At 38.8% G+C, this 27,266-nt stretch overlaps 1 protein-coding gene across 1 annotated transcript in view; it reads left to right on the top strand.

The window, feature by feature from the left end:
- The window catches only part of NOS1 (nitric oxide synthase 1), a 149,135-nt gene that overhangs the window by 54,293 nt on the left and 67,576 nt on the right, over window positions 1–27,266 (top strand). Inside the window, exons 3-6 of the mRNA XM_051972873.1 lie at window positions 3,714–3,840; window positions 20,734–20,862; window positions 24,309–24,454; window positions 25,461–25,623. Coding sequence (XP_051828833.1) covers window positions 3,714–3,840; window positions 20,734–20,862; window positions 24,309–24,454; window positions 25,461–25,623 — 565 coding nt within the window. The remainder of the gene's footprint in view (window positions 1–3,713; window positions 3,841–20,733; window positions 20,863–24,308; window positions 24,455–25,460; window positions 25,624–27,266) is intronic.

Genomic DNA, 27,266 nt, shown 5'->3' with positions numbered 1-27,266 from the left:
GAATTTGATTTTAATTATCCTCAATACACGAGCCTTTCCACTCTGCCCCTTACTAAAATTAAATCTGTCCTGACAAATTCAAAGGTTTCCAAGCCTCAAGTAATGTTGCACTTGTTTCAGTTTTTGCACAATGAGAGGATTCAGACAGTTCCATGGAGTCCTGTTGGATCTGGATTTCATCCATTACATTCCTCCCCAAACCATCCCCTGTCTCCTGGAGTTTTATGTGGGAGAGCCAAGCTCCTGGTGTTTATCTCTCCAAGGGAGATCCTGAGAATTCTCTTCACTCTGAGCTCTCTAAATCACTCTGCTCCCAAGATTCCACCCACCACTGGCTAAGCAAAACAAACCTTTCCCCCTCATATCAGTCTTTCTACATCTTGTACTTGGCATACTACTATCAGTATCTCTGTTGTTTTTAGGCTATAACTCTTGTTTACCTTACAATCATTTGTAGCTTCAACTGAAGTTTAGGTGATTCATTGCCTTGACCCATGTGACTTATTTCCTTCCTCAATCACCTTAAAATTGGTAGGAAATTATTTAACCAAAGTGGACTTCAAGGGACTGCCAAAAGCAAGAAGTTCATCAGGATTAGGGAGGCCAAAATCATATAGTCATACGAGACAAATTATAGTACAATGGAGTCTGTGGAACACTGGGCAAGCCATTTCATCCTTCATATATAACAGTGATTACCCTGGCCCCTATGACTCAAAGAGTCAAGTGGGTTCCATTTCACCCCTCTCCCAGGGTTTTCCTATACTTGTAAGAGGACTTGGGGAGTAATCTAGTCTCTCTGCCACTGGCTCAACTGCCTCAGGTGCATGCAGCCTCTCACTGAGTATATCCCCAGCATCTTGTTCCCTACTCTCATTGCCACTTCAAGTATCTCATGTCCTTCAAGGAAACTTGGTACCTTCATTATGACCTCATCATAGTAGATCAATACTCAGACCCCATTTTTACAGGTTTTATTCTTCATGAACCTCAGAGATTGATTTTTATTTGATAGGATCCGGGAAATGGTATATCACCTTTATGCCAGTTTTTTTTCTTGGCATCATCTCATTAAATAAATTTAGTGTTCCTCCAGTTTTAAGGCTTTCCTAAATCCCAATTCCATTTAACCACTTGTTAACTAGTAACAATCAGATTAACTTTTACAAAGGAATAGTTACTTCAGAGATAGCCAAGAAAAAAAATGTAACCATAACTCCCCATTAACACTTGGGTAGAAGAATACTTTACCTTGGTGCCCCCCTCTGTTCCTGGAGAGGGGAAAAATATCAAGTTCATAGATTAGGCCAGTTCCTATATAGCACGGTCCCACAAAGTTCCAAGTCCAAAGCTCTATACCCCACCCAGGCTTGTACCTAAGCATCCTGGATTCTATGGGCTTGTTAACAATGGCAGCAACATTCAGTCTGGAATCCTGTCTCCAAGGTCATTGAGGATATACTTCTAGATCCAAAGATTCTATTGCCTGTACTTAGATACCCCAAACCCATTTCTCAGGGCCATGGCACTTATGGGGAGAAAGAAGAAGGGGTAATCCTTACCTTTACCCAGAATAGTTTGATGCTCATATTCTGGGTAAATGAGACCTTCACACATTTCCTCATGGCACTGAAGAGAAACTGTCCCAGTGTGGCAGTTTTAAAGACATAGCCAATTTTGACCATGCAGCCAATAGAAAGATACTATCCTCATCTACCTGGTAGGAGAATACAGAACACCTTCTCTAAGAAGCAAATTCCTAGTGTTTCCCACATGGGTGCCTCCATATTAATTGATCTTGGTATGGACAAAACCAAAGCCTCATTACATGTCAAATGAAGAGGGGCAGAAAATAGATCTAAAAGAGTCCTTCCAATTTGATGTTTCTAAGTCCATGTGGGATAAAAATTGAGTCTTATGTGGCTCTTTTCAACAATGAGATGATTCGGATCACTTTCAATGATCTTATGATGAACAGAGCCATCTTCACCCACAGAGAGAGGACTGTGGGAACTGAGTGTGGATCACAGCATAGCATTTTCACTCTTTTTTTTGTTGTTTGCTTGCATTTTTTTTCATTTTTTTCCTTTTTGATATGATTTTTCTTGTGCAGCAAGATCATTGTATAAGTATGTATTCATATATTGGATCTAACATATATTTTTACCATGTTTAACCTTTATTGGATTACTTGCTATCTAGGAGAGGGAGTAGGAGGAAAGGGAAGGAAAACTGAAACACAAGCTTTTGCAAGGGTTAATGTTAAAAAAAATTATCCATTCATATTTTTTGAAAATAAAAAAGCTTTAATCAGAAAAAGGAAAATTTAGTCTTGAGGTATGTAGTGTTGTAAAAGAACGTTAAATGGAAGAGAGGACTTGAGTTCAAATCCCAGCTCTATCACTTTCTTCCTGTGTGACTTGGGCAAAATGTTTAACCTCTCAGGTTCTCAGTTTCTTTAGACTAGATGATGTCTAAGATCCCTTCTGCATCTAAAAAGATCTTTTGATCTTATACTAAATAAAATAACACCAAATTAACTTCCTTTCCCTAGTTCTTTTCCTCTAACAATTAAATTTCTTTAATTCCTTTTATCGATGGTCCTTTATGTGCAGTCTGCTCTCAGAGCAGACTCTCAGAGAAAACTCACATGTCAGTACCAGTTGTAGATTTACAGATCCTTCAAGGAAGCAAGCATAAGCATTATTATTCTTATTTTGTGGACAAAGAAAATGAGGCTCATAGAGATGATTTATCCGTAATCACATAGCTAGTGAGAACTGGGACTTGAACCCATTCTCCTGATGACAAATGATCTAAAATTATTTTGCACAACATACGATCTCATTGCTTTCTCGTTTTTGTGAAGAGTTTCTTAGAATTCCTTGATTCTTTCAAGACTTGATTTGAGTTCCACCTTTTATAGAAAACCTTTCTTGATCATGTTCTAATCTTCAGCTGCTCATCCCTTCCCCCAAACAGTTACCATTTGTCTCTCTCATATATATATGAGTGTATGTGTATATATATGTGTGTGTGTATTAACACATATATATATATACAGATATGAATGTATACATGCACATACAGTACATATATAGTATATGTCACTTTTTTGACAATGGAAATTCTTGAGGAAAGACTGCTTCATTCTTTGTTATTGTATACCCAACATGTAGCCTTGTGCCTGGCTCATTGTCAACTATTTAATAAATGTTTATTGATTTATTAAATACATATTTTAATATGTTCAATAAAATGTAAAGTCTATGTGAGGAGAGAATTTTATTTGTGTGTCCTTAGCACCTAATACAGTCCCTGGCACAAACAGGTGCCTAATAAGTGCTTGTTCACAATTTGATTGATTGAAGACCATGGAAGTAGAAGAAAAGCTTTCTAACAATAAGACCTGTGCCCAAGTAGAATGGGATGTCTTGAGAGGTAGTGGGTTTCTCCTCCTTGGAGACTTCAGGCAGAGGTTAGATGGACACTTGTTAAATGTTCTAGTGAAAATTCCTTTTCTGTATGTGAGTGGGGCTAGAATTTAGATAAAAACTGGGATCACTTTCAGTTGTCAAATTTTAGGATTCTATGAAAACTAACCCCACAGAGATCCATTTTCAGTACCTCCAGCTTGAAACAGCTCAATAAACCAGTAATACTTACTAATGTCTCCCCTTCCATCCCCTCTCCCCCTATATTCTCATTTTCAGAGATTTGGAAGGAAAGTCCCACAAACTTCTGCCACTTGGAATGGAGAATGATCGTGTCTTCAATGATTTGTGGGGCAAGAATAACATGCCTGTTGTCTTGAACAACCCATATTCAGAAAAGGAACAGGTAAGAGTCTTGACTAGGAGGGATTAAGTGCATTGTATGAAATAAGAATTTGATAATTATTTGTCAAATTAAACTAAACTGGAACTCAGTCGAATTAAACCAAATTGAATTTATAACTAGAGTTACATTCACACACACACACACACACACACACACACATTCTTCTAATATGTATGTTGTATCCAAATCCACTCCACTTTTGCACAATTACACAATCTCATTGCTTTCTGGTTCTGTGAGGGATTCCTTTAAAATTTTAGAATTCCTTGGCTCTTTCAAGAACTTGGCTTGAGTTCCACCTGCTATAGAAAGCCTTTCTCAATCACGCCCTAATCTCCAGCTGCTCATCCCTTCCCTAAAACTCTTTATCTCTCATATATACATATATATGTAAGCTGTAAGCTTCCAGAGACAATACTAGATAATAAATGTAGTATTATATTATATGAAAGAATAATAGAGCACTTGAAAGACTAAGAACCAGCTGCTGGCTCGAGGTGTACCTCAGGTCTAGGTCATTGGAGGATATCATCCAGTCAGAAGTTTTTCTAAAAGAAAATGTGTATTTACTGCAGAGTTTCCATGCCTTATGATTCTTCAGCTTTTCATTCTAGTCAGACCTGGTTGGGCTCTTAGAACAGAAGATATCAGTACTGGGAGAAGTCTTTGAACAGGAAATGTCAGAGCTAGAATGGCTTAAGAGATGAAATTTCAGTTCTGGGAGGAGCCTTAGAACAGGGGATGTCAGAATTGGAACAGACCTTAGCATAACAATGGGAGACCTGGGAGGAGCCTTAGAACAGGAAATTATGAAGGACTGAGAACTGGTTATGTCATCAGTTGGAAGGGTCTTAGAGAAAATCTAGTTTAAGCTTCTTTAATTTTTTAGATACTGTAAATGAGACCAAGATAAATAAGGCAATGTGGCCATAATCACAAAGGTAGCAAATAACATACCTGGGATTTAAAATCAAGTTTTCTGACTCTAAGTTGTCTTCTTCTGCTAACTCATGCTATCTCTAGGCTAGTCTTACCTTTGAGCCTTAATCTACCTTGTTCGGGTCTAGGAAAGAGGTAGACCAATTGGAATTAAATTCAAGGGTAGGTAACTTGGGAGGTGAGAGGACATGACGATGTTCTTAACCGAGGATTTAACATTTATTAAGTAACTACTATGTGCCAAGCACTAGGCTGAGCTGAGGCTACAAAGATAACCTGTGACCTCAAGGAAATCACAGATCATAAGAAGATTGCCTGAAGAGAAAAGAGGACCTAAAGGGAAAACATGATCTGTGTTTTCAAAATTGTCATATGAAACAGGGATAAGTCTTGTTCTGCAGTGGGTGGAAGTGGAAGAGAGTTAGCTTTCAATTAGACGTCATGAAAAATAATATTCTAATAACAGCTGTCCAAAAGTGAGATGGGATGCTTCAGGAAGTGATGGGCTGACCGTACTTGGAGCTGGATGACTATTTGTCAAAGATACTGTTGAGGGCACTGTAGTTCAGGTCGGAAGTTGGACTGGATACTTCTGAGATCACAGATAGAGCACTAGGTTTGGAGTCACAAAGGCATCCATCCAAATCTTGTCCCAGAGCCTTTCTATCTATGGTTGTTGCAACCGAGTCCTTCCATTCATTTGTGACCACACGAGATTTTCTTGGCAAAGATATCACAGCGATTTGCCATTTCCTTCTCCAGCTCATTTTATAGTTGAGGAAACTGAGACAAACATGGCTAAGGGTCACGTGGCTAATGTATCTGAGACCAGATTTGAACTCAGAATGATGAGTCCTCCTCCTTCCAGGCTCAGTGCTCTGTGCACTATGGCACCTCTTACTAGCTAAGGGAGCCTAAGACAAATAATTTAAACTCTCCCAGTGTCAGTTTCCTCCTCCATAAAAATAATATCTGGAAAATCTATCTTACCTTGTATGGTTGTTGTGAGATGATATAAGCCTCAGAATTCTTTGTTCCATAAGTGATGAGACACGATGACCAGGTTTGGGGAAGGAAGGAAGGGAGGGAAGAAGGAAGATAGGGAAGGAAAGAGGAAGGGAGGAAGAGAGAAAGGAAGGGAGGGAGGAAGGGAGGAAAAGCGGAAGGGAAAGTAGAAGGGAGAGGAAGGGAGGGAAGGAGAGAGGGAAGGGAAGAAGGGAAGGAGAGAAAGGAGGGAGGGAAAGGGAAGAAGGGAAGAAGAAGGGAGGGAAAGAAGAAGGGAGGGAAGGAGGAAGGGAGGAAAGCGGGAAGGGAAGGAGGAAGGGAGAGAAAGGAGGGAAGGAGGGAGGGAAAGGAGGGAAGGAGGAAGGGAGAGAAAGGAGGGAAGGAGAGAGGGAAGAGAAGAGGGAAAGGGAGAGAAAGGAGGAAGGGAAAGGGAAGAAGGGAAAGAGGAAGGGAGGGAAAGAAAGGAAGGGAGAGAGACTTTACAAATCTTAGGGTTTTATATAAATATCAGATATAATCATTATTATTTAAAGAACTGGGGCAGCTAGGTGGTGCAGAATAGAGTATTTCTCCTGATTAACATTCCTGAGTTCAAATCTGGCCTCAGATACTTACCAACTCTGTGATCCTGAACAAGTCACTTTACCGTTTGCCTTAGTTTCCACAATTGAAATTCACTAGATGAGGAAATGATAAACTATTCTGGTATTTTTGCCAAGAAAACCCCTAATGGGATCATAAAGAGTCTGATCTAGCTGACTAAACAACAATACTTTGAAGAACTGGAACTGGATCTATGGTTTCACTGGTATAGGGAATTGACTCCCCCTTGAACAAGCTCTCTCTAACAATAACCCATTCCCAGCTTCTCTATGATTTTAGATGGTTCCTGGAGCACTTAGAGAGGCTTACCCAAGGTCAGATAGTATGTGTTAGAGGTAGAACTTTAAACCTAGGTCATTCCAAGTCTTAGGTTGGCTCTTTTTCCATTACTCCAATCTGTAACCTTATAAATTTAGGACAGAGATCTTGAACAATTCACTTGTAGACAGTAAATAGGTATCTGGAAGTTAGAGTTGAATGCAGATATCCTCAGCTCCCAGTCCAGTGAGATCTACTACTATGATCCCTGCTTTTGTAGTATAGTAGCATTTTCATATGCACACTCATTGGGAAAAAAAATTCAGCTTAGGTCATTATCTGCCTCTGATGAAAATTTGAAATTGATAAATGCCAGTGGAGAAGGCAAATATTAGTCTAGTAAAGACTTACTTTATGGCTTGGTACTGGTTGGGTTAGAGTCATTACATGACTCTCTCCAATGGGTGTCAACCCATTGCAGCAGGCTTCTCCCATCTCTATGGGAGCTAAGAAAGGGGAAACAACTGTGACTGCCTGGACAGCATCTGTTTTCTGATGATAATTGACTTCGAATCAATCCCTGCCTGGGGTGGAATTAAGCAGGGAAATGGAATGGGAGGTAGATGTCAGGGGAGTGAACCAGCCAACCGCTGCCCTTCATATATGACCATGAGGCTTAGGGAGGTTGGAATGGGCAACTATTATATTAAACTCTCTCCCACACACAATGATATACAGCACCTCATCAGAAGCATGGCATTTCCTCTTCCCTCAGGGAAATAATGGAGTGGTGTCAGCTTCAAAATGTCACAATCTATTTAGAGCCATTAACATATTTCCAGGTGGAATTAACATTATCTTAGCCACTCCAGGGAGTCCAAATCCAAGATAAAAGTTGGCAGTAGGTGTCAATTGTATATACTATCTCTTTTCCTTCCTCTATGGGGTAAAAGGGACATTATTGTTCATCTCCAAATAAGGAATCACCAGCTAACCAGAAATATCTTTGCTGATAGAAAGGAAACAGAAATCCAAATAGGTCTGTTTTTAATATTTTTTAAAAGGTGGAGGAAAATTCAGTCAATCAAAATCAATCTTTTCTTCACATCATCATCATTAGTAATAAACAATCATTGAGATAGAAACTTATCCCAGGCCCATTCAGATCAGTATCACATTAAATAGATAGATAGACAGATAGATAATTAGATAATTAGACAGATAGAAAGATAGAGACAGATAGATAATTAGATAGATAAATAATTAGACAGACAGACAGATAGACAGATAGATAGATGGATAGATGGATAGATTGACAGGATAGATAGATGGATAGATGGATGGGTGAATGGATGGATATATCGACAGGACATATAGACAGGCAGGATAGATAAATTGATAGATTAGATCTATCTAATAGATAGATACAGATACATATGATGAGAACAAAATATTGATAATAATGAGATCTCATATTCTCATTTAGAACTTAGAATTAACAATAGTAAGATCTCATTTATCACTTTACATCAACATAAAACCCATGTTAGGTGATACAATAATTATTATGCCCTTTTTATAAGTAAGAAAGCAAAGATTTATATAAAGTATCACTGTTCTTGGAAGCTAGTGTCAGAGCCTGGCCTTGAACTCAGGATTTCTGCCTCTAAAAAAAATTCTACCTTACTTTGAGGTAGCATTTTGTAGTTTCCAAAGACTTTTGTGTCTTATATTTCACATAATTGCAGAAGCATAGATTTAGAGGTGGGAAAGATTTTAGCAGACATCCAGACCAACCTATTCCTTTTGCCTCTGAAGAAACTGAGTCACAGAGAGTTTTATAAATTTAGAACTGGAGGACACATTATTCTAATTTTCCATATGAGGAAACTGAAGATCAAAAGAAGGTGATGATTATGTCTATCTTATAAGTGAAGGAAAGTGAATTTCAAAGAGGTTTTCAAAGAATTTTCTAAGATTTCCCAGCCTGAAAGAGGCAGCATGGGAATGCAGATCAAGGTTTTCTGACTCCAAGGTCAGTGGTCACTCCAGTACATCATACCAAACCACTTAAACATAATAAGATGACAAATCTATCCTCTAGTAGGTTTTGTTCTATCCAGGTTACATATGTGGACATGGGGAGAAAGAGACAGATAGACAAACAGACAGAAAGATGAAGACAAAGACAGAGATAGAGAAAGAGAGATACAGAGAGAGACAGAGACACAGAGAGATAGAGAAAGAGACACACAGAGAGAGATATAGAGAGACACAGAGAGACAGAGAGAGAGAGAGACAGAGAGACAGAGACAGAGACAGAGACAGAGAGACAGAGACAGAGACAGAGATAGAACAGAGAGAAAGAGAAAGAAATAGGCAGATAGGCAGATACACAGATAGAGAGAAATTCTTATTGAGCTAGAATAGTTACTATCTGAACTTATGTATTTTTCTCTCATCTGAGCCACTTTTACTGGGTAAAGTAAATAACATCCTAGGGTCTCTATTGATTTCTTTAAAATCTGTCCCTTGATCAAAACAACCCTTACTCTCTTTCCTAAGCTTCTGACACTATTCCCTAAGCATTTTAGAAATATCCTGTGTTCTGAGATTAATTTTTATATGAGAGCTTCCCAAATCCCCAGATCTAAGCTGCTCTATCCACCTCCCCCCATTCTGTCATTCTGGCTTTCCCTTGATCCTGCTTATCCCCTGGACAGCTTCTCATCCCAGATTGGCTCATTTGGGAACCCTTCTTCTCTTTCTCACACTCTTTTCCTCGGGTGACCTGGGGATATGGAAGCAAAAATATTACAATGGAAATGTCATTAGACAGGGACCAGGTGACCTAGATTTGAATCCTGGTTCTGCCATGTATCATCTGTAACATTTGTAGGAAAGTCACTTCTTTTCTCTGGGCCTCAGTTTCCCCATCTGCAAAATGAAGGAGTTGGACTAAGTGGTCTTTAAGGTCCTTCCGAGCTCTAAATCAATGCTCCTATAAATGAAAGAGTCAAATCTGATCATCATGATTAATAACTCAGAGAAAAGGGAATTCTGAGGCTCATATAGTCAAGGCTTGTCCCAGAGAATGGCATGACAGTCTTGGTAGGGAGGGGCAGGACTGAAAGTTATTGATTATCTTCCTTGGATCAATTGAGATTTCTAACTTGACAAACTATGGAAAGTCTCCGATTTGGAGCTAGACGGCACATAGGTCTTCTCATCTAATTCCTTCATTTTATAGGAGAAACTGAGGCAGAGAGAGGTGAATTAAATTCATAGGTTCATCGATTTCACAGAATCACAGAATTCAAGAATTGGAACTATCTCAATAGCCATGTAGTCCAACCCATTTTAAGTAACAGAATTCCCATTATCTCCTTCAAAGGTGTCTCAGAAGCCACTTAGTCTAATCTCCTCATTTATAGATGAGACACAAAAAAGCCAAATGATTCATAGGATCATAAATTTTAAGCTAGAAAGGGACCTTAGAGGTCATCTAATCTATTAGACTTCACACTGCTCTTTGGGAAGCTTTCAGGGTTCAAGTGGACACTTGATGAAAGTCATGATAATGGCTTTTCATGAATGAACCCAGATCATCTTCTTCCTTTTCTGATATCATTGGCCTAAAAATATCCTAAACCTTTGGTGATGTTTTTCATCTCCCTTGACATTAACCTTCAGTGCTCCCACAGAAAACTTAATTCATGAGCCACATTGTGCTAATAGATCAGAGCCAGGGTGTAGCCGGGAAGTTGTGTTTATATCTACCAGTGTTTAGGTTCAGCCCTCTTGCCATTTCCATGTATTTTTCTCACTATTTATTTGAATAGCATTTTAATTCAATGTAGGTCGGTGCCAGCCGGCCACAATGGACCTTGGATTTAGGGCCCTCCAAATGCTTCTTCCCAGTTCAGCCTCTGGGCTTCTAATCAAAATAATAATAATAATAATAATGCTTTGAAACAATCATGAGCTCTCGAGTCAGAGAACTAAGGTTCATAGCCAGTGCAGTTCTGCTGTTTACTAACTGGGTCACCCTAAGTGTGTTACTTTTCATATTTGGACTTCATCTCCCCAATATAGAAAATAAGAAAGTAAGACTAGGTCTCAGCCAGCTTGAAATTCTTTGACCTGGTAGCCACACCCTAAGGCATCTATACTGTTAGAATAACTGGGTCAGCAAGTTGGGACCAAGCCATCTCTGTATTCCTCTTTGTTTTCTTGTTTCCAGATTAGCTGCTGGTTACCAAGACTCCTAAGCAACCCCTGAATGATCTTCTGTTTATATAGGGTATAACTTCTGGGGCAGATTTAGTGGGGAGGAGAGACACAGGATAAGCATGCAGGAGCATTGGCAAATATTCCAGAATTTATGAGGGGACAGCTCCATCAAAATAAAGTTGTATTCCACTATATGGCTGAAGGGGAAGAAGAATATCCTATTTCAGGTTCCCTAGGGATTTTTTGAAAAGAGCAAATCACATTAGAAAGAACACGAAGGAATTAGAGATGTTTAGACTAGAGAAAAGATGCCTCAAGGGTAAAGAGAGAGAGAGAGAATATTCAACATCTACCAGTAGTTGAAAGGACTATCATCTGTCAGAGGGATAAGACTTTGCTCCCAGTGACATAACTGGGACTAATGGATGGAAGTCATAGAATAGAATATATGGACTTCATCACGGTAAACTTAACGAGAAGACCTATCCAAAAGTTGTGTGACCTGTCTTGAAAGGGAACATATTTCCCATCACTAGAAGTGTTCAGCCTAAAGTTGGATGGGAGGAAATGGTTGTTAAGAGGTAGAATAGATGATCTCTGGAGAGCTGACCCTTTAAGCTCTTATACTCTAATACAGTGGTTCTCAAAGTATGGTCTAGAGAATCCTGGGGGTCTCTGAAACCCTTTTAGAAGGTCTACAAATTCAAAAATAGTTTTTATTTCCAATATGGTAAATGTCTATAAATATAACCCAGATAAACAAAAATGCTTTGGAGAGATCCTCAATCATTTTAATAGGATAAAGATACTGAAAACAAAAGTTTGAGAACCACTAATAGATATCTTAAAGTCAGTTACTTGATGAACTGTCAAATGGAAGAATGAGACTTAGTCCTTTTATCCTCAAAGGACAGAACTGAGAACAATGGTTAGAAGTGGAGAAATGCAAATAAAGGCTTGATGTATAGAAGAACATTCTAATTATTAGCGCTGTCCCAGAGCAGAATGGACAGCCTGAGGAAATAATGGGTTCCCTCTTAATATTTTCCTTAAATCTGATGCTAGATGACCATTTTTAAGAAATTTTGTAGAAGGGACTTCTGCTCAGATATGGTTTGGAGTCATTGACTTCTGAGTTTCCCTGAGTCTGTGAACCCTATTAATTTGGTATCAAAAATGATAATTCTTGATTAATGAATAAATTAATATGATTAATTTATTATTAATAATAATTAATTAAAATTAAAATGACCAAAGTGATCAAAGATGAGCAAGTTGTCTGCCCATCCATCCATCCATCTATATTTATTTATTTAGCTAATCTCTCATCTGTCTTCTATCACCTGTTCACCTATTTACTTCTATCAATCTACTGATCGATCGATATATCTATCTTATCAATCTCCCTATCTCCTTTTGTTCCTGTCTGCCTATCAATGAGTCTTTTGCAAGTGCCTTCTTTATATCAAGTACTGTCCTAAGCATTAGGAATATGAAAACACAAACAAAACTGTCTTTGATCAATAGACCTGAGTTTCTACTGGAGAAAACAAAAAATAGGGTTTGGACACATAGTGTAATTCCTTTGGTATAATACACTCACCTATGGGACAATTTCCTCTACCAATGTAAATAACCATTGTCTCATTTATAGTCTCCAAGAATTGTCTAGAACATTAAGCTAAATGATTTGTCCATAGCCAAAGAACCAGTATATATTAGATATAGCACTTAAATTTATCTCCCTTCTTCCACACTCTGTTTTCTATCATGTCCTGCTCATCTAATACACACAATAAACTCAAGGTGATTTCTGGGAGGAAGGACAACTAGCTGCCGGGGCTTGGGGCAGGAAAATTAGGAAAGATCTCATGTAAAAGGCAGATAGTTTGTGAAGGAAGCACTAAAGAAGCAGAAACAAGGAAGGTATATTTCAGGAATGGGGAATAGAAACAGCAAAGGTTCAGAGAGTGAAAAGCAGATATTATATTGAGAAACCAGATAGATATATAGATTGACAGACAGATATATAGATGGATAGATGGATGGGTAGATGGATGGATGGATAGATGAAGGAATAGATAGATAGGAAGAAAGAAAGTTGAAGAGAAGGATGAGTAGATGAATGGATAAATAAATAAAGAAATAGATAGATGAAGGGATGGACATATAGATGGATAGATAGGTGGATGTGTGCATGGGCGGATGGATAAATAAAAGAATAGATAAGATATTCATATAGATGGATAGGTGGATGGATAGATGAAAGAATCAATAGATGAAGGGATAAATAGCTGATGAGAAGGATGAATGAATGGATGAATGGGGAGAGAAGAAAATGGATATATTAATTATGAGTGGATAGATCACATTTATATACAATTTAAGGTTTGCAAAACATTTTATAAACATCTTCTTTGAGTCCTCTCAAAATTATAATACTGTCTTGTTTTTCCCAGAGACCCTGCAACCTGTCAGTTCCGAGACTTTTTCATTTTTGTCTCTCTTGAGCCTGCCACAGTACTTAGTACATAGTAAGCCTGTAATAAATGCTTGTTGGAATTGTTCAGAATGGACTGCCACAATTGAAGTAGCCCAGGCTTTTAAAATCCGTCAGGGTTTCATCCCTGCTTTTTTTTTCAGACACATCACTCGGAGAGATCTCATCCACTCAACCATTGATAGCTACTCATTGAGCTCCAGAAACAATGTCATTGTCCATCTGAAAGGCTCCTATTGTTTCTACTTTGGATGCAGATCCAGAAAGACTCAGTCAGACAGGGCACCTGGCCCACTCCAGCCTAATGTTCACATAATATTTTCCTAAGTGTCTCTAATCTGCCCTCTTATAGAGGCCCCCCTTGTCAAATCATTTGCATGGCCCCCATGTAGGCTTCTGACTGCTATATTAATCTCTCCATTTGTCCCACTCCTGAGTCACCTAATATCACTGCTGCCTAATTAAAACATCAAAGCCCGAAGTACAACAGCCCTGCCAGAGGCCCCGTTAATGTCTGGTTTCGAGTGTGCAACCTCATGAGACTGAGGGCTGATGGGTGGAGACCATTCTTCCTCTGGTCGCCAATTACTCGCCTCTTTAATGATCACCCCATACACATCTGGAACTTCAACAGATGGCCTCTTTTATTAGGCCTGCTATCTCTCTAGTTGGAAGGATGCCCACCCCTTTGCTTCATGCAAAGCGATGGCTCCTGATGCCCACCCACAGGGCCCCATCCGACACGACTGCCTCCTGCCACGCTCACCCACCCAAGGCTGACTGTCTTCTCTATAGACCTCCCAGAATAGCCAAGTGCCCTGGAGCATGGAGGGATAACTCTTCCGAACTATAGCCTTCTATTTCATGATGATGGACTATCAGGGGCTAGAGCTGCACTAGATAAGATCCCTGAGTTAAAACTCAGTCAGGAAATAGGGGTTCAACCTCAGTTCTGCCATTTTGTTAACTGGCTGAATTTAAGCAAGACCCTTCATATCACTGTGCCTCAGTTTCCTTTTGTAAAAGGAGAGAATTGGACTAGATGACACTCAATATCCCTTTCCAATTAGTTAATCAATCAACAAACATTTCAAGCATTGTGTGACAGACTCTGGTAAGTGCTGAGAATGCAAAATAAAAGCAAAAACAACCCCTGCCCTAAGAGTTTATATTCTAATGGGAGAGACTTAACGTATGTATGTTTGTATGTGTATACATGCATACATACATGTCCATAGCTATAGATTCCTGTATACATGTATGCATGTGTATTTAGGAATTCATGATCTCTTCTAGTTCTAAGTCTCTGATCCTATAATCTTCAATAGAAATTGGGTAAACATTTGGTGAATGTTCTTTCTCAGACATGAATTAAATTAGGTGGTCTCTGCGGTCATTTCCATTTCTGAAATTCTCTGATCCTGTTTCTTATTTAATAAGAAATGTAAAGGGAAGACAAGGAAAGAAGCATTAGGTACCTGCTATGTGCCAGCGTATTTGCAAGTATCACCTCATGAAGGATAGAAAGCCTGTCTCAAAATCCAGAAGATGTGGGATCAAGTGACAAAATGATAAAAGCCAAGAGCTGGAAGGAATCTCAGTAGCACTCGAGTCTAACCTGAACATGAAAAAACTCCCCATTCTAACATATCCGACAAGAAGTCCTCCAGCTTCCACTTGAAGATCTTCAAAGAAGCCCATTCTATATTCCACAACTCTCCATCTTCTCCACAAAAAAAAAAAAAATGACATAAGATACTTTGGCAAAAGCTTTGCTAAAATCTAGATGACCTATATCCACAGAATTCTCATTATCTAGTAGTTCAGTAAGCCTATTAAAAAAGGAAATGAGGTTAGTCTGGCATGATCTAGTATTCTTGATGGAGCCAATAATGATGCTTTCCTTTCTACATATTCACCAACCATCTCTAATAAACTTTGCTAGAATTTCCCGAGGATTCAAAGGCAAGTTCCCTGATATATAGTTTAAAGAGTGTTTCCTTTCTTTTTTGAAAATTAGTATAACATTTATTTTTCTCAATTTTAACCTTCATTTATTAAGTACCTACTTTATGCTATGAGTACTTTACAAATAGTGTGTCATGTTACCTCTTCCTCTTTCTAAAGTCTTTTTCTTCTCACTGACAATGGCTCAGCAATTATGTCTATAAATGCTTTCAGTACACAAGGATGAACTTCATTCAAGCCAGACTACTTGAATCCATCAGGAGCAGCTAGTTGATCTCTAACTCTTTCCTTATTTATCTTGGCTATCAAATCCCTTTAGTCATTTTTTTCTGTCCCTCCAGGGCAAAAGTCATTCTTCTTGACAGAGAATATAGGTTCAAAAATGAAAATCAAGCATCTCTAGTTTCTCTCTGCTATCCATTGTCATCATTCCATCCAAAGACAATTCAATGTCCTATCTCTCCTCTGACACTCCATTATATATATATCTTTTTTTAAAAACCTTTTTTATCATTTTATCATTTTATTCACCAGTATCAGCTTTTAGTTGACTAAGCTTCCATTTTCTGGAAATTTAAAACCTAAGTTGGTTAAAGAGTTCCCTGTGCATCCATATCACTCTCTTAAATCTGGCCTCTGAAACATACTCTGAAAATGACTATAGGCAATACATTTAACCTCTAAAGACCCTAGGTAATTGCCTACAAGTTGCAGAGTTAAGGGAGTTTCCTCACTGAGAGTTCTTTATAACAATGAAATTGTAGATCCAGTGCAAAAAAATAAATCTCTTCCAGTGTCTCAAACGATGCTCTGAACATAATAAGCATTTAATAAATGTAGTTTAATTAATAAATGGGCTATATTAATTTAAAATAAAAATAAAAATAAGTAATTATTGTATTTTAATTTTATATCACCATTATTTTCAAATATGCTTCCCTTCTTCCCCAGAGAGCCATATGTTTTAGCCATCTTTTTATTTTTTTTTATTTTTATTTTTATTTTTTTTTAATTTTTAAATAATTTTTTATTGCTAGAACGCATGCCAGGGTAATTTTTTACAGCATTATCCCTTGCATTCACTTCTGTTCTGATTTTTCCCCTCCCTCCCTCCACCCCTTCCCCCAGATGGCAAGAGTCCTTTACATGTTGAATGGGTTGCAGTATATCCTAGATAATATATGTGTGCAGAACCAAACAGTTTTCTTGTTGCACAGGGAGAATTGAATTCAGAAGGTATAAATAACCCGGGAGGAAAAGCATAAATGCAAGCAGTTTATATTCATTTCCAGTGTTCTTTCTCTGGGTGTAGCTGCTTCTGTCCATCTTTGATCAATTAAGGCTCTCTTTATCGAAGAGGTCCACTTCCATCAGAATACATCTTCAAACAGTATCGTTGTTGAGGTATATAATGATCTCCTAGTTCTGCTCATTTCACTCAGCATCAGTTCATGTAAGTCTCGCCAGTCCTCTCTGTATTCATCCTGCTGGTCATTCCTTACAGAACAATAATATTCCATAACATTCATATACCACAATTTACTCAACCATTCTCCAATTGATGGACATCCTTTCATTTTCCAGCTTCTAGCCACTACAAACAGGGCTGCCACAAACATTTTTATCCATCTTTTTAAAAGAGAGAAGAAAAACAGTAATTTCTCAAAATTAACCAATACATATACAATGTTCAATGCTTGTAGTCCCGTGCCTCTTCAAAGAATGGGAAAAGATACATTTTTCCTCTCTTTTTTAGGGCCTAGCTTAATCATTATTTTTACCCAACATTCACCTGGGGGATTTTTGTTATGTTTCTTCTTTCCATGTAAGTTGTTGAATTGTGCCTATTATTTTCCTGGCCCTGACTACTTCATTTTTCATAAATGAATATAAATCTTCCCATGTTTCTCTGAATTCTTTATCTTCATCTCCTGCTGTACAGCTATATTCCATTTCATTCATGCACCGCAACTAATTTCATCATTCTTCTGTTGATGGGCATTGATTTTGCTTCAGGAAAAAAAAAAAAGTGACTCCATTTCTCTAAAAAATATTTTGTGCTTACTAATTCAGACTGGTCTCTATCTGAATTATGGCTTCTGACTTATAGAAGGGAACCTGGAGATCCCATAATCTGTTAGCCCAAGAGGATCCCTGGAAACGTAACTTTGGACTAGAAAAAAACAAATCAGCTATGGGAAGTAAATCAGCACACAACTTGTTTAGCATACTTGTTTAGTAAGCCTAGAAGATGGTCATCATTTACAGAGAGTAATGATTATGTCATAATCTTCCTCAACAGCCATCAGATGTTCCCCAATATATACTGGGGAGAAGCATTTATTATTTAGTTTGATATTCAAGTTAAATATCTTGAATCCCCTATTAGAATGGGATGTCTTTAAAGAAGGGATTATTTTGCTTTCAGTATTTGTATGCCCAATGCTGAGCACAATGCTTCACAGGTGCTTCTGAAATGCTTTTTCATTTATTCATTTATTCAAAATCCTACTTGGAACAATATAGTTCCAGACTCTTTTCCAAAAAAAAATTTCTCTCCTTTATATACTCTCCAGCCAAATAGAAATCTCTTTTGCCTAAACCATCCATGTCTAAAAGAGATCCTACCCCCACCATCACTCCACCTTTGACTTCATCTCTTGACCTCCTGCTCTTTCATCATCTGAGATCCCAGCTCAGGATCCCCCTCCTCTCTGAGGCTTTCTCTAATTCCCCATGCTCTCTTCATCTTTCTAAAATCTTTGAGTTGTGAGCTCTTTGTGTAAATGAAAATTTACCCCTTCCTCATCTGTACTAGACTGAAAACTCCTTGAAAGCAGGGATTATGCTATTTTATTTTCACTTTTGTATTCCAGAACTTCTTGCTTCATCATCCTATGAACAATTCATAGGAAACTAGATCTAGAGTTGGAAGGGACCTTAGATCTAATCTGATTCCCTTCATTTTTAGAGAAGAAAAAATTTCCTTAGTTCCTCAATAATTTGCCCAAATTGTTGGGATAAGGATTAATGAGCGAAGCTTCTGTGCAAGTAGAAAAAGATTCACATATTTAGAGCTGATCCAGAACCCAGAAGCCACTGAGTTCAAGACCATCATTTTAGCAGCTCAAAGAAGTGAAGGAGGTACCCGTGGTCACATGATTGATAAGGGTCAATGCTGAATGATGGAACCAACCTGTAATATCATATATTTAATTTGGTTGGTTTTTTTAAATTTAATTTTAGGAGTCACATATTTAGAACTGACAGGAATTTTCTCAAAATTTTACCTTAACCTTTTGATTCTTATCATATTCAATTAAATAAATGTTTAATCCAATGCCCAGTAGGGATAAGGCATGATAGTATAAAGACTTTAATAAGACATGGTTCCTGACTTCAAGCACCCTTTAGTCTAATAGGAGAAGTAGAGTCTTGGATACACATAAGTATAATACAAAGCAAATGATAACTGCATGAGAGTCATATTCTCTTTGTTGATATGGAGGCAGGGTATCCTGGGGGCTGGTTTATCTGTTCCTTATGGGCCTAACAGATCAGGATCTCAAATTGGAAGAAGTCATAATGATCTGGTACATAAATTCTTAACCCGGGATCCACAAATTAGTTTTTTTAATATACATTTTCACAACTTGGATTTTCAGATACTTAATAACTGTTTCCTTTGTGGTCTTATAATTGAGCTAGAACATAGGCATTGCTAGTTCTATAAGGATGGGATAGAAAAGGGGAAGAACATCTGAGAAAATTCACAGTTTATAAAGTCCAGTACCATTTTTCAGTTGGAGTAATTGAGATCCAGGGAAATTAAATGATTTGTCCAAGATCACACAGAGTCAAGATTTAATCCAGGTACCCTAACTCCAGAATGTGTTCTTTCCATTATATCACATTGCTATTCTAGGAAAAAAAAATTATTGTTTAGTCATTTCAGACTCTCTCTGACCCCATTTAGCATTTCTTTCTTTTTTAGCTGTCTTTTAATTTAATTTAATTTTTATTTTTATTCTATTTTTTTCTGGTCATACATGTACATGCATTTTAAAAAACATTTCTTTTTATTGCTAATTATTTTTTATTATAGCTTTATATTTATAAAACATATGCATGGGTAATTTTTCAATATTGACCCTTGCAAATCCTTCTGTTCCCACTTTTCCCCTCTTTCCCCCCATCCCTTCCCCTAGATGGCAGGTAGTCCAAAAAATGTTAAATATGTTCAATTATATGTTGAATCCAATATATGTGTACATATTTATATAGTTATCTGGCTTCATAAGAAAAAAATGGATCTATAAAGAATGAAAAAAACCTAACAGACAAAAAAACCAAACAATAACAGAAAGAGTGGAAATGCTATGTTGTGATCCACACTCATTTCCCATAGTTCTCTCTCTGGGTTTAGCTGACTCTCTTCATTACTAAACAATTGGAATTGGTTTGAATCATCTCATTGTTGAAGAGAGCCACATCCATTTAAAAACATTTCTTTATGAATCATGTTGGAATAGAAAAATCAGAACAAAAAGGAAAAACTACAAGAGGGAAAAAAAACAGAAGAAAAGGAAAAAAAAACCATGAACATAACAGGTGTTGATTTACATTCAGTCTCCGTAGTTCTCTTTCTAGATTTGGATGACATTTTCTATCCAGAGTTTATCAGGATTGTGTTGGATCGCTGAACTTTTGAGACGAACCAAATCCATCATATTTGATCATCACATAATCTTGCTGTTACTGTATTCCTAGTTCTGCTTGGTTTTTCTCAGCATCAATTTGTGTAAATCTTTCCTGGTCTTTCTAAAATCAGCGTGTTCATCATTTTTTTGTAGAACAATAATATTCCATTATGTTCATACACCATAACTTATTCAGCTGTTCCTCAATTGATAGGTGTCTACTCATTTTCCAATTCTTTGCTATCACAAGAAAAGCTGCTATAAACATTTTTGCACATGTGGGTCCTTTATCTTCTTTTATGATTTCTTTGGGATACAGACCCAATAATGGCACTGATGGGTCAAAGGGTATGCATAGATTTATAGCTCCTTGGGCACAGCTCCAAATTGCTCTCCAAACCCATTTGACATTTTCTTGGCAAAGATACTGGAATGGTTTCCCCAACTCATTTTACAGATGAGGAAACTGAGGCAAACAGAATTAAGTGACTTACCCAGTGTCACACAGATAGTAAGTATCTAAGGCCAGATTTAAATTCAGGAGGATGAATCTTCCTGAGTTTAAAACCATCACTCTATCCACGTAGAGTTGGATATCTATCTAGTTGCCCCCATTCCAGAAAAAAAATTCCATTATTTGCTCTTAGATTCTATTCTCTGATGCTTCACTTTTATCCTTCCTTCTAGCCTCCAACCTCGGGAAGGCAGTCACCTACCAAGAATGGCAGTCCTACTAAATGTCCTCGTTTTCTCAAAGTCAAGAATTGGGAAACAGATGTGGTTCTCAATGACACACTTCACCTCAAGAGCACCTTGGTAAGTCTCCCTGTAAGATTTCTGCCTAGGGATTTCTTCCTCTTTGAAACAGACCTCAGACCCAAAAGTGGATTGTGGGGGCGAGGGGTGTCTACCCAAGCATGCGAAGACTTCCCCTGGCAGAATGGCAAGATGAGAACGGTTTGTTCCTGTAGCCACAAAGTAGCTGAAGCAGGCATTGTAAAGCACTTAGAGTTTGCAAAGGTGTCAAAGATGCCCAAGTCATCCACTGCATCCCAGGCCACCAGCAGTCATCCTGACTTTTGTCTGGAAGGCAGAGCAAGGGTGACAACTTTGTGCAACTCAGCCTCACTTAAGTCCAGTTCATGCATGGGTCAAGACATCTCTTTATGATGTCATCGATCCTCTTGAAAAACAAAAGACAAACAATAGTACCATCTTCCAAGGACACAGCATTATTACCTTTCACCAGGGTTTTTTTTAAACCTTCTCCTAACTGACTTCCCAGCTTCTTTATCTCTCTCTCTCTCCTCAACCCTTTCTGCTAGAGTTTTTTCCTACATTTTCCTCCTCCTCCTCCTCCTCCTCCTCCTCCTCTTCTTCCTCTTCCTCCTCATCATTATCATACCTAGAATTTATAAAGTGCTTTGTTTGCACTATATGTTGGGTTTATTTTTTTTTTGATCCTCACAATGACCTTGGGAAATAATTCTAATGAAGAATTGTCAGTGGTCCCCTTTTGCCTATGAACTAAGTTCAATCTTACCTTTCACTCAACTAATTCCATCATGTAACTCAGACTTCATCAGGTCCCCAGAGCTCAGTTCTGGGCACCACATTTTAGGAAGATGTTGCTGAGTGGATCCATATAATCACAACATGTTTGATTCAGATGGGACCTAAGGGATAACCTAATCTGACCTCTTCATTTTACAAAAGTGGAAACTGAGGCCCACTGAAGGGAAATGATTTCCCCAGCATCACCCAGGTAGTTAATGACAGAGCTTCTGTGAGAATTCAACTCCTTTCACTTAGTCCTAGTGAAAAATGTTCAGTAACCATGGCCCTATTCCATAGAGACAGTAATTGAGTAAGTTATTCTTAGAAAGTAAGGGCCTCCTTGCCTGACCCTCTGGCTAAGTTAAATGAGCTATGTTAGAACCCCCAGCATACCACTTAATAATGCCTGGAGAGAATTCATTCCCTTCCCTAGGGAGGAAATCTCTTTATAGAAACACACTCTTAAAGAAGGAAAGGCACCTGGGAGGCCTGTCTGCACCAGACCTAAAAATCCATCCTCACTAAATAGTCATGCAGCCTTTGTGGGATGAATTTCAGTAAAGGAAAACCTTCTGCCTCCTCCATTCCGATTAGATCCCAGTACAAAGTTAAATGACAATCCAGTCTGATTTTGGACAATTCTAATGATTAGGAAGCTTTTCTTGACATCAGTCTTGCCTCTGCATATCTCTCTCTCACCCCTGTGTTTGGTTCTGCTCACTGGGCCTTACAAACTTCCATGTGGTAGACCTTCAGATGTTCAAAGACCGCCATCATACACCCATTCAGCCTTCCTTCTCCAGGCTGAACATGTCCAATTCAGAGAGTCAAAAAATCAAGAGCTTTAAAAAAAAAAGACCTCAAAATCAGATGAAGAAACTCAGCCCCAGAAAGATGAAGGATTTGTCCGAGCTCACCCAGTGATGTGTGACAAGGCCAAGTTTTTAACCCAAGTCTTTTGACTCAAATCCAGAGCTCTTTCCTCTGTAACAAGTTGCCTCCCATTTTCCTGTGATATAAAACTGGAGGGCCTGCACAACCTTGATTGCTGTTCTCCAGAACTCTCCAACTTATCCATGTTGTTTCTCAAACATAGTGCCCAGAATGTTACCCAGTGCCACCTCTAAGTAGCATCAGCATGGTATAGCACAAAGAGCTCAAGAGAAGGCAGCAAGGGGAATTAAATTCTCATATAGATGTTGCCACTAACTAGCTGTGTAGTATTATTGGGCAAGTAACATCCCTTCAATGGACCTCAGTTTCCACTTTTGTAAATTGAAGTGATCAGACCGGATGATCACTTAGATCCTACCAGATTAGACACAATATGACCAGGTCAGACTCCAAAGAGACCATCCTTTCCCTTCTATGTTCCTGGATGATATATCTCTCAATACAGCTTTGTCTCCTTGTAAATGACCATGGTAGAAAAAGAGCATTGAATTTAGAGTCAATCCTTGTATGGATTTTGGTAAATCTTACCCTCTCTAGGACTCAGTTGCCTTTGCAAAATGATCTGTAAAATGATGCATTTGGAGCAGATGGCCCCTTAGGTTCTTTGGTTCTAACTCTATGCTCTGATAATCTTTATGGCAGCAATATATTTGTGTAGTGCACTACAGTTTGCAAAGCCTTCTTTCTGTGAAGCCGATTGGGCAAATATTATTATTCTTGTTATGCAAATGAGGAAACTGAGGTTCAGTCTTATCCGCTATACAATGTATTAGTAAATTTCAGAACCAGAATTCAAACCCAGGACTCTGATTCTAAGATGAAGGTTTATTTTTGTTCTTCCCACCATATAAAATCATCTTTGACAAGTTTGTGAGGCTGGCTGGTGCTGCTAAGATCAGGCTTATTAAGCAGGGAGACAAGCAGATGCCTCCATGACCATCAGGACCCTCACTTTGATCACAGGCAGACAAGCAGATCATAAGTCCTCATAAAGTATTTACTATCTGCCAAACAAGACTAAGCATTAGAGAAAGGAAAGGAAAGATGAGGAGAGAAGAGGAGAGGAGAGGAGAGGAGAGGAGAGGAGAGGAGAGGAGAGGAGAGGAGAGGAGAGGAGAGGAGAGGAGAGGAGAGGAGAGGAGAGATGAGAATCATGAAGAGAAGAAGAGAGGAGAGGAGAGGAGAGGAGAGGAGAGGAGAGGAGAGGAGAGGAGAGGAGAGGAGAGGAGAGGAGAGGAGAGGAGAGGAGAGGAGAGGAGAGGAGAGGAGAGGAGAGAAAAGAAGAAAAGAAGAAGAGAGGAGAGGAGAGGAGAGGAGAAGAGAGGAGAGGAGAAGAGAGGAGAAGAGAGGAGAGGAGAGGAAAGGAGAAAATAATGAAGAGAGAAGAGGAGAGGAGAGATGAGAATCATGAAGAGAAGAAGAGAGGACAGAAGAGAAGAGTAGGGAAGAGAAGGGCAGAGAAAAGAAGAGAAGAGAGAGAAGAGAGAAGAGAAGAGAAGAGAAGAGAGAAGAGAAGAGAGAGAGAAGAGAAGAGAAGAGAAGAGAGAGAAAAAGAGAAGAGGAAGGGAAGGGAAGGGAGAGGAAAAGAGGGGAGGAAAGGAGAGGTGAGAGGAGAGAAAAGATGACAGAAATTACAGTCCCGGGCCACAAAGAACTTACATTCTAATGGGGGAAGACAAAAAACACAAAAGTATTTACCATTTGTATTTCACTGGCCAACTCCTCACTCTGTTTCTCTTCTTTCCCTCTAGAACACAGCTTGCACTGGACAGATCTGCATGGGTTCCATCATGTTCCCCTCCCAACACATACGGAAGCCTGAAGATGTCCGAACTAAAGAGCAACTCTTTCCCTTGGCCAAAGAGTTCATTGATCAATACTATTCATCTATAAAGAGGCAGGTGGAAGTTTCATGTTCCTAGTACACTTAGCACATTGTTCTAGATTATCTTTATCCCCTGCTTTGATGGTTAAACTCCATGACGGCAGGGACATTACATACCTAAGTCATCTCCCCCAGCAGGGGGCCTATTTGTAACCCTTCTCTTAATGAATGGTTGCTGAATGAATGAAAGGGAAAAAAGTCCTGAGAATCCCAGGATTTTTTAATCAAATAGAAGGACCTTCTACCTATTTGACATCCTCTCTCAAAGCCTCATCATGATGTATGGGTGACTCTCAATTCTAGAAATCTATGCCAATGAAATAGAAGCTTTGTCAAGTCCTTCCAAGAAAGAACTTGAGTGAAAGCCTAGTGATGAACTGTGTATCTAGGGTCTGGGGACCTGCCAAGCTAGCCTAAGAATTTACCTAATCCCCCAGTGGGTCATGAAGTAATGAATTTTTCAATGACTACAGTTCCCGAAGACTTAAATATAAAGAGGCTGCAATCTGAATTGGGATGGAGGGAAAGGGGATAGTACTTACTCCAACAAAATATTTTGGACTGGAACCAATATTTTACCAAAATAGGGAACTTCTGGAAGAAAACTTCCTCTACCAACAAGACTTGGCCTTTTTACAGCTTAGTCTTAAGACTGTTGCCAGGGACACTTGAGATTAAATGATTTGTCCAAGATGACACAAATCACATCTATTGGAGGCCATATTGGAACCAAGACTACCCAACTCTGAAGCTAGCTGTCTAGTTCCCATAGCACACTGTCTCTCCAACATAATCATCCAAATTATAGATCCTTAAAATATCAAAGAAAGAGGGAGGTGGGTTGGATTGGAGAATAGTCATTTGAGAACTCATATGAGACTCCCAAAGTCTCTAATTTTGCAAATGGTTAAACTGAGACCAATAGATAGAATCTGTGTGACTCAGGACAGTGTGAACCCAATCACTAATAATTCACATCAGTGATTTCCCATCTCCTCTATCTGTCCTTCCCACTCAGATTTGGCTCCAAAGCCCACACAGATAGACTGGAAGAAGTAAACAGGGAGATAGAAACCACCAGCACCTACCAGCTGAAAGACACAGAGCTGATCTATGGAGCTAAACATGCCTGGAGAAATGCTTCTCGCTGTGTGGGCAGGATCCAGTGGTCCAAGCTGCAGGTGAGGACTAAATCCATTTCTCTGTCTGTCTCTTTTTTTCTCCCATAAATACACAATATACTTTCTCACCTCTCCTCTTCTTTCTCCCTCTCTCCTTCTCTCTTCTATTTCTCTCTCTCCATCCTTTCTCCCCCTCTTTCTCTTCCTTCTCTCCTTTCCCTCTTCTCTCCCTTCCCTCTTTCTCTGTTTTTTTATTTCTCTGCCTCTCTTCCATCTCTTTCTCTCCACCTCTTTCTCGGTCTCACTTTTCTCATCTTTCCCTCTCTCCCTTTCTTCCCCCCTTTCTCTATTCTCTTTCTGCCTCTTTTCTATATTTTCTCTCTCCCTCTTCTTCCCTTTCTCCTTCTCACTCTCCCTCATCCTCTCCTTCCCTTCCTCCCTCTTTCTCCCCCTCCCTCCTCCTCATTCCCTCCCTTGTCCCCCTCTCCTTCTTTCTCTCTCCCTCTCCCCATTCCTAGATCTGGTTTACAATATGAGAGGAAGGAGCAGTGGGACATTACATTGGCTGACTATAATAAGAAAGCGTCCCAACGTGGCTCCAGGCCATTGAGAAATTAAGTCTGAATGGTTGAACAAATCACATCTATATCAAGATCATGGAATATTATAACCTGATTCCTTTAAAATAAATCACTAAGAGAAATAGAAAGAAATCTGTAAAGAACTGTATAAAATCATGTGACACAAAGACAGCAGTATCAGGATGATGGAAACACTGACTGATTAGAGTGACAGCAGTTCAGGAGAAAAGTGTACCATTGGGGGTTAGAGGTCTAGGGTTCAAATCCCAACTCAGTGACCCTGGGCAAGATCCTTCCTCTCTGCCAGACTCAGTTTACTCTTCTATAAAATGAGAAGGCTGGGCCAGCTGGCCTCTGAGGTTCCTCCTCTGAGGTGTGGTTCTAGAGCAATTAGATGTTATTGGCACATCTAATAGAAAGAAATGTAATACTGAGGCTCATGGATTTGGGGAAGGAAAAGATCTCAGAGGTCATTGAATCAAACTAAATTTTACAAATGGGGAAACTGAGGACCCAGAATGGGAAGGTGACTTAAACTTAAGTCATACAGCTAGCAAGTGGCAGGGCCCAAATTCAAACCCACATCCATGAACAGGTTTAAATGGATCAAAAAATAAAATAAAATAAAGAGAATACTTAACAAGAATAGCTGTGAAGTTTCTAAGGGCATACCAACAACTAGGTAACAGAGAAGTTTTGAACTCTGGACCTATAGTCAAGAAGACCCGAGTTCAAATCCTGCCTCAAACACTTAATAGCTGTATGACATTAGGTGAGTCACTTGACCTCCGTCTCAGTTTCCTCCTCTGTAAAAAAGGCATAATAATAACACCTCCCAACTGTAAGAAGGATAAAATGAGATAATATTTATAAAGTGCTTTGCAGATTGTAGTGCTCTATATAAATGCTAATTATCATTACTTTGATGGTTATAATTAGTAGTTGTATTGTCTCAGGCAAGTCATTTAATTCCCTCTGGCCCTCATTTTCCTTATCTTTAAAATGAGAAAATTGATCTCTAAAGGTTTGTTCCCGTGTTAAATCTCTGATCTTCTACAAATCTTGCAAATATATTTTATTGATTTTATTGTTCTGGTTTCTCCTCTGTAGACTATTTCATCT

This window comes from Antechinus flavipes, chromosome 1, assembly GCF_016432865.1.
Source record: "Antechinus flavipes isolate AdamAnt ecotype Samford, QLD, Australia chromosome 1, AdamAnt_v2, whole genome shotgun sequence".
In the NCBI taxonomy this organism is placed as follows: Eukaryota; Metazoa; Chordata; class Mammalia; order Dasyuromorphia; family Dasyuridae; genus Antechinus; species Antechinus flavipes.
The sequence above is the reverse complement of the archived record's forward strand: the minus strand, read 5'-3'. Positions and strand labels throughout refer to the sequence as shown.